The 9,176-nt window shown below is 33.0% G+C and overlaps 1 protein-coding gene across 1 annotated transcript in view; it reads right to left on the bottom strand.

Annotated features, from left to right (window-relative positions):
* Positions 1-2,093: 2,093 nt before the first annotated feature.
* Positions 2,094-9,176, bottom strand: part of Smp_007770 (ubiquitin-conjugating enzyme-related) — a gene marked incomplete at both ends in the record, with an annotated part of 19,835 nt that continues 12,752 nt past the window's right edge. Inside the window, 4 exons of the mRNA XM_018800113.1 lie at positions 2,094-2,328; positions 4,131-4,332; positions 4,861-5,017; positions 7,812-7,982. Coding sequence (XP_018653959.1) covers positions 2,094-2,328; positions 4,131-4,332; positions 4,861-5,017; positions 7,812-7,982 — 765 coding nt within the window. The remainder of the gene's footprint in view (positions 2,329-4,130; positions 4,333-4,860; positions 5,018-7,811; positions 7,983-9,176) is intronic.

The following is a 9,176-nucleotide window of genomic DNA, read 5'->3' as shown; positions in this document are numbered from 1 at the left end:
ACCTTTTGGTACGGTCAGTTATATAATTATAGACTTCCTTCGTAGTTGCTCTATGACCATTTTCGACTTTGCTAATGTCAAATGCTTCTTATGAAACCTATGTACGCCTTTGTTTATTATTTACTTGACAGTAAAATGTCATCTTGACTGACTACTTTTGAGCGACAATGGATCCTAATATAAAACTTTGACACAACTCAATACTAAATTGCTGATGAACGATGACTCGAAACTCTCTATTAATACTATGCTTCCTGGCAAACAAAAACCATATGTTTGGTTAAGAAAGAGATACGGATTTAGTTACTTAGCCAAGACAGTAATGCCTACGCTGTAACTAGAAATATATAGCGTCTTCATCATATTGCCCACTGGCCGTGGCGGACGGTTATTTTTTCGGTGCCGTTATAGGCTTAGTCCAGTCTTATTCGGTTAAGTTGATCGGCTTTACTGGAAACGGTTTCCATTTCACAAGGCTCACAAGCCAACCGCGTGGATGTGATTTTACGGGGAAATCATCACCCCCGCGTCTTGACGCGCAAGCGTCACGCCAGGGGCAAGTATAGTCTACATGTATATTGGTAACACGTAAGTTTTCATCCATGCATCCCTTAGCATACACATACCTATATGCACCCACCTGAGAGCGTAGATGTTCACAGTTCTATTCGAATATATTTGCTACAACTGACTGTCACTTACGTATTACATGCACATCACTGGCACAAAAAATTCCGCCCCTGTGCTTCATGACATACACATAAGCATAAGGCCTGTTACAGGGAGGTTCAGTGGTCACCTATCAGCATTACTTACTTGCCCAAGTTAGCTAGCAACGTTTGCTCTACTATCCTGCAATGCCATGGGAAAGCGAATGGTAAATGATTTAGTTCCTCTTTTATTCCAGATAGAATGTATATTGGTTATAAAAGTTCCGGTGTGTTTCATATTTCTTCCACAAAATATTTAACGATTTCAGGTTGAAATTTTTTTAATGGGAAATTATTAAGTACAATTACTTGAGTATATTTCACTATGCATATAACTGACGACATCTGACATTCGACAAACGCACAAATACACACAGGGACATCTCAAGGCGTAAGCAGAACTAGAAAAATTTGTGTTTAGTTAAAATCAACAATAATTTTCTAATATGTTAAAAAATAGCATGGACTGGATGTACTCGGTCTCGTCATCCCAGAATAATTTCGATTGTATTGTAATGATATATATATATATATATATATATATATATATATATATGGAAAGTAAGTCAATACACAAAAATCGAAAACCATTGTTACCATAAACACGATTTTCTTTTATCTGTATATCTAAAGACAGAATACAGTAACTCGCTACACATAAAGTGTACTGATAAACACAGTTGCAAAACGACATCGAATGGATAGAAAGAAAGATTAATTTGTTGTTAGTAGTATTAGAATAGAATATTTCTAAAATAAACAATGCATAGTAGTAACTGAGAGGAGAGCAACAAAACAGAAAAGAGTAGAAAAGCAATAGAACACTGACCAAAACAAAACGTTTAGTAAGTGACAACTGAAAGTAAGGGGGGAAAACCAACAACTATACCAATTACGCAGTCAGGAGTGAAACTGAATGTGAAAGATGTACCATGTACATGTGATCTTGTCAAAGTTTATTGCAGATAAATATATATATATATATATATATATATATATATATATATAGCGGTCGTGGAGAACGATAAATCATTTATGCCTCAGTAATTCCAGACAGAATGGATATTTGTTAGGAGAACGCCCGTGGGTTTCATATTTCTCTCACGAAAAGCGTCCAACAAGTATATATATATATATATATATATATATATATATATATATATATATATATATATATATATATATATATATATATATATAAGAGCCAGGAAATTTTAAATTTTTTAAAAAGAATCTCGTGTAAATGACTAAGTGCTTGCACACACACAGAAACAAATTATGTAAATAAAGTAAATCTGAGAGGAAAAAACACTCGGAAGTATAAATATTACCTGGCTATAAAAAACGTAAGCAAGACATAGAATGTAATTAGTTCAAAATTCTCTAGTCTGTATTTGTAGTATTATTCAAATCTATATGAGATTTTATTAAATTTGATAATACAATTGAATGTCGTCTGACTGATAATTGAAAACCTTTTGACACTGGTGGTAATGGAAATTTCGGTAGAAGTAGCTTTTCTTCAGTTAAAGATGAACTCGACGACTGGTCGATTGCTTTAATACGTCCATATTCTACAGAATCTAGTGAGGCCCAATTTTCTAATAAACACAGATATCTATGAAAAAAGTTGATAAATAAGCATAGTAAACAATGAAATGTTTCGAAATATGAACACTTTTTGAAGATAAATTATACAACTTGATATTAAACACGGGGACAGTGGATCAACAAAATGAAATAACAATATCAAAGGTAGCATACAATCAGTCAGTTATTATCAACGTCGGTCAAACTTGACATACCATATTAGAACAACAAGATGAAATAAGTACGGTCATTAACAAGTGTATTTAAATAATGCGGAAGCAATGATAATGAGAAACAATAAACATTGATAATATGGTTCGAAAAGTGAGAACTAAAAGTAAGACGGAGTAATGTGATTCAAAATTAAGGGGAGGACAAAAAGTAAATACATTTGGAATGTTGTGATCGATTGTGCACCACGTCACTTAACATCTACAATCAATGATCTGGGTTATCGAGCATAATCATCCCAAACAGGTAGCCTGCATCTACTAACATAGTTCAGACCAACAGTCAATGACATTACGGATTGATGCTAAATCGATACAACTGGAAAATCATGGTATTACTTGATATAGTGGACCAATCAAAAGTCGCCAAATGAGGAAGCCACATTGTGTTGTTCAAAAATCGAATAACAATTGCATATTATTATTAGCCAAAGGGTGACTTTATTTCCTAAGGATATATATATATATATATATATATATATATATATATCAGTGCTTATGGATTTGATTCTGTTCAGTGCAACAATCTTTCTGTTCCACTATTAGTTTTTTCACTCAGTAGCCGTTTAAGAGCTAGAGTATAGGACGTTTATGTGTCAGTATCTCAACCACCGAGTAAGTAATGCAGTTGTTAGGAAACGGGCACTAGGTAAGGGTGACAAACCAATTGATGAAGTAGTGAAACTTCATCAGTTGAGATGGCTGAGACACGTGCTACGTACGCCCAACCACCGACTGCCCCGACGTGCAATGTTTTATGGTGTAGGAGTAGGTTGGGAGAAATCCAGGGGAGGACAGACCAAAACGTGGAACAAATCCATGAAGTCACTGACAAGTGGAATGAGCCATGTTGGGAGATGTAGACCACCTGGTTGGGATCCACGAGATGATAACAACTGATGGTTATAGATCTTGAATGAAATGGATCAAAATCGTTTGCAATAGCGAAGTTGCATCCACTCTTTGTGTTCTCCCAAATTCTAATATTCTGAATTCTTAATGTCCCTATCTTTATTTTCTCTTTTCAAATTTATTTCACTGGATTATACTCCTTCAATAACATCTTCAAACCCTAATCTTTCGGATTACTGTTTATACTCTTACTACCTCTACCACTATGGTTTTGAACTGACAACTGCATCTCCGTGCTAATGTGGTATGGCAACTCGAACTGATTTACGTACGTACGAAATTGTACATTGTGACTGACTGACTGACATAACTATTAGGCATTCGAATTACCATATTTTTATATTCCTCATATTGTAAGCTTTCAGTTGACGTATAAACTGCTTTTATATGTTTTATCTTCTAAATTCATTGCAAATTAACTATGGGACTAATATTACTCATATTTCCTTCGTGTGCATAGCCATAAGAATGCTGTGATTTCCTATTCATCTTACGATGATTTTGGATATTTAGTCTATGTTATAAGTGCAGTAGAAGTTTTATCTGCTAACAGTCCATATGTTCTGACAGGCTTATGAGATAGGAGGCTGAAATGCGGGCCGATAAGCGTTAAAGTATAGACCACTTTTTCGCAATAGGAGATAAATTATTTAAAATTTGATTTAGATTTTACATACAAATTACTTACTTTTTACATTTATCAACACAATGTTTGATAATTTCTTTACGGAAATGAGGGAAAGGATTTTGTACAATACTTATCATTGATTGCAGATTTAACGCTACCACAGCCTCATTGTAAATACGACTTTGTTCTTGATAGATTGGATCCGTACGTCGCTCTTCATAACCAGCTTCATTAAAATACGGTTCTGAATTAAGAATCAATGCTGTAGAGAAAGAAGAGATGGCATAAATATCCAATATTATATCAACTTTTGTGTATTAGCATGAAAAACGAATCCGGATAAATACAATATAAATTCGAGATAAAAAGTAATGGGTTATTTGCGATTTGACTATTTCATACGCTAAAGTATACTTAATGTATTAAATCAGCTGACTCAATGATAAATGCCATTACCACTCAGCAAACTTTTTTGGTGAAATCTAAACTACTCAAAACAATGTAAGTAGTAGTAGTAGTCATACGAATTACCCAAAAGTTAATCTCATCCTTTCTAGATGTTAGAGAATAAAACACTAGACGAGAAATTAGTTGGCGGTTCTGGGTAAGCAACGTTAGGCAGTCTCAAATGAGGGAAAAATAGCTACCGAGTAATCTTTTCTGGTTTCTAATATTCTCCTAGTTTAAGCCAGTCGATAATGCAAACTACTAAAGCATTCACACAATAAGCATGGTATAAAGCTATAATAAAACAATTAATCTAATAATGAGAAATATTTATCAATCTCACCCTGAATTGATATAGCTAGTTGCAATAAATTGGACGTTTCAGCACTCCAATTCTCACTGCCGTGACCATTCCATGTACCCAGTAAAGAAAGACAAATATGTCCATCAACATACAAATTCGGATTGACTTTTTCATTGCCGAAACTGTAATAATGTACCTTTAATTGAAAAATTATTGGAAAAAAACTTGTAGTACTACAGAAAAAAGTAAGGTGATGGTAATTTTTAAAGTAGAATAACTAATGAAAAACAGTGGTGCCAAAACAACTTCTTAATTATTGTTTAGGAAGTTTTAAGAATGTACATTCACGACCACAACGAAGACTGGACGCAGATTTAGCTCTCATGATGAGCATATTAAATTTAAAGCAATGGATCGCAATTTAGTAATCCAGACTTTTAAATTCACTCCCTGGCCACAGAGTACATTAGGTATATCTGTAAGTTATTGGCCTATAAATATTAGCTTGGTTGATTTTACTGATCATGATTTTCGACTACAACTACAATAATTAGTCTCTCTTACTGTATCCACATAAAGACTTAGTTATTGACAGTAAGAAACGATGAATCCATAAGCAAAAATTTTACCCGACCTTACTATCTATCAATCGGTGATAAAGTGAACTGTGAATCTTGCTATGAATATCTCTCTATATATTTCATCAACTTATTTCGTAAAACTTTTCACATAAAATATTATATCTTAAGAAAAGTACTAGAAAGACATCAAATTATCTACTTTTCGCTGTTGAATGTTAATTTGAACATATTAGGAAATCCACAGCAGCTATTTTCCTATTCTCAAATCACCAGTGAACTTCGAGGTTATCTGACTGGTTATTTTCGCCGTTTGCTTGTAAATTTTATTGTAACTCAAAGATCATTCATTTGTTGCTAAAAAATAGTTGGCTGTCCCTTGTAAACGTGACTTTTTAAATAATAAGGTTTTTTCCCAAGTGCATCACACAGGCGCAATTGTTTTTGAAGTGTTTTAGTGTATTAGTCGTCCAGTTCGCGTAAATCCGATATCGTATTAGGAGAATCTCTCCCAATCATTCGCAATCAACCGTTCCTGTAAGCTATCTCAAAACATAAGAATAAGAAACATTAACACTGAGTGGTCTAAAATTAGGTCATGTATGAGGATCATGTTTTTTCTGTCTATCTATCTAAAACAATGAGTTCAAAACGAAGACGATAATCACTAAAAATAATCAGTATAATATAGGTCGATTTTCACACTCACCTTATGCTTTTTTACACTAATCGCTATTTTAATGAAAGTGTGAGTGGTAAATCAACTTTACTTAAACATTATATATATATATATATATATATATATATATATATATATATATATATAGTTCAATAACTGAGCAACCAAAAAAAGACAAGTGTCACTCCATTTTAAAGCTTTCAATTGCATATTCCAAGGGACTTAAGTTAGATTTATTTGAAAAAATTTGCCAGTTAATGCAATAGTAAAATTTCTATGATTGGTAAAACTGAATACCATGTTGAAAAAAGTGCAGAATTTCATTATTAATGTATTTATTCAGTCCAAGAATACGTACGTCCATGTACTTCGTTGAAAGAACAATTTATGTAGAGGAGCAAAAATTTTACACTGCTGTTCAAACTAAGTGGAAGTATGAGGATTCAAAAATGTAGCTGATGTTTTGAAGTTGAATGATTCAACTACGCTGTAACTAAATTACCAAGTACAGATTCATGTATCTATTTTCGAGAGATTTCGTGAGTGAGGACTAGTGATACTACCTAGCTGCTTAAACCAAAGTAAATGAAGCGGGACTAGTAAATGTAACTTAGTGTTCGAAAGTTGAACATCGACGTATGCTCGAATATAGCAAAAACAGCGCTGGATGCCGACTCAGTGGTCTAGATGTTGAATATTAGTGTGCTAGACAGAGAGCTTTGGGTTTGATCCCGAGTGAGAATTCGTGGATCTGAACTGTGGAGAGATCTCATACTAGGATGAAACAGTCATCCAGTGCTTCCAAGTTTACAATGATGATCTGACACTGATCGATTCATGGTTTTAGTTTTTAAAAATTATAACAAATATACATTTCGGCAATTCACAAATTCTGATTTCCATTTTTGGTTTTATCTGCCAATACCAAAAGATAATCCACAACACACGATGTAAATAAGCATGCGTACAGGATCCGACGAGTTTATTATCTCAAGGAGTCAAAAATGTAAAACAACAGCTTCGTTTATGTGACAAAAAATATGACTTCAAGACAAGTAACAAAAGTATCAAACAAATCAGAAGTGACCAGTCAGATAATTGTAAAAATCAGTAGGGCAATGCGAAATGAAAAGTTATCGTAGATTTCGCTGTTCGTTAGAACTATAATTCATAAAGAGAGATAAAAAAGCAAATAATTTGAGGGTTTCTTAACTTAAATAAATACATTTTGAAGCATTTGGATTTTCTTCACTACTAGGTTGCTAGGTTCGACACCCACCACTCTACCTGTTTTAATTTCAGCACCTGAATAGCACATCGGTGACATCTAGAGAAAAAGTATGTATTGAAGTCACAGAATGATGGCGTACTACTTAAATCAGTAGGTTGCATACCCAAACATTGTTACAACTACTTCGATTCTTAGTATACAGAATTGTAAAGATTATTAAATAATATCGATATCACGAATCGACCAGTCAAATATCCATGGATGGTTAATATAGGTTAGTTTATGATATACTGATTATGGTTTGGTTCTGGTGACTGAATGATATTACTAGGTCTCCCATAAACAGTGTGGTTTAAAGTACAGCGCATAAACTTGTACATGATAAATGAGCTGGATCGAAATAGGAGAACAAAAATATAGATTAACACCGACATATCACACAAATAAATCCTAGTTGCCAATATGGTAATAGTATTATTCATGGAATATAACAATAATCTACCTGTGGTGGGGTTGTAGGATAACTTGATGCCAAACCAACATCAAAAAAGAATAAACAATGTTCATACGGTGTACCAGATGCACCAATAATCATTATTGAATAAAGATCTATTCGATCTTCAAATCCTTTAACAATAATATCGTTTGGAAGAATGGTGGATAGAAGAGAGATCTATTGACAGTTAGAAACAATTATAATAATGATAGAAAGAATTAATTTTCGAATTATACGTATAGAACATCAGATGTTTAGAAAGTTTTCTAATCTTATATTTCTTTATTAACATATGGAGTGTAAAATACCCTACGTTGTCCAAACTTAGACTAATTTGTAACGATTGGTATTATCTGGTTGTTAATAATATTAAAGACTACAACTGACTGGTCTCTACAGACATACATGCATCTTGAGTGGATTGCTTCAATATTACAAAACGAACAATGAGATCCATAAACAAACAGCCAACGATATATAGAACGAAACATAAGTCCTGGACTCCGCTATTACTATTACCACTAAATAAAAAGTGTGTGGTTCAAGGTTGAGTATAGTTGATGTCATTCAAAATTAGGCGTTAAACTTAATAAGGTTACTTTATACAAATATTCGTCAATATTTGAGCGAATAGTTTGACGTAAATTGAGTGCCAAAGAAATTGTTGATGAAAATTATATTTGGCATAACCACAGCGCTTAACAATTAAATAATTCCAACGTTTCATCCAGCAAACATGTCTGGAATTCTTCAGTGTAAAAACCAAAATTATCAAAGAATATATAACGTTTAACAATCAAATCAAATCTATACTAAACACTTATTCAATCATATTCAGATGTTAATTTGAGTCAGTAATATGTGAATCACATGAAAAGTACAGTGTGAAAATAAATGAATGAGTGATTGTGTATGTGTGCAATTTTAAGTTAATAATAGTTAATAATATTTGGTGAATGAATGTTAATCATTTGTTTATTTAACGGTGAAAATAAAAGTGCAAAATGAAAATTTCTTTAAACATCAGGGTGAATGTGAAATAAGAATCCTCAAATATTTAGTTATGATGTTAAAATATTCGCATTAATTTCTGTCAGAAAACGGGCTGCATGTGATATAAACAGAGTGAATAGAGAAAATGTTCAAATTACTTGTAAATGATCATTTGCTAAGAGATGATTAGTTGAATACCATCTCTTCTGTACAGCTTGTTCCGATATATATTGCTTCTGCTGTCAATCATTCTTGACGCATACCAAACCCACTCTGAAGTATTTTGGTCACATCAAAGTTGATCGTGTGTCCTGTTTTTAATGCATCCAACGTCATTTTACATTCACTCTGATGTTTAAAGAAATTTTCATTTTGCAC

Source organism: Schistosoma mansoni, chromosome W, assembly GCF_000237925.1.
Source record: "Schistosoma mansoni strain Puerto Rico chromosome W, complete genome".
NCBI classification, from domain to species: domain Eukaryota; kingdom Metazoa; phylum Platyhelminthes; class Trematoda; order Strigeidida; family Schistosomatidae; genus Schistosoma; species Schistosoma mansoni.
The sequence above is the reverse complement of the archived record's forward strand: the minus strand, read 5'-3'. Positions and strand labels throughout refer to the sequence as shown.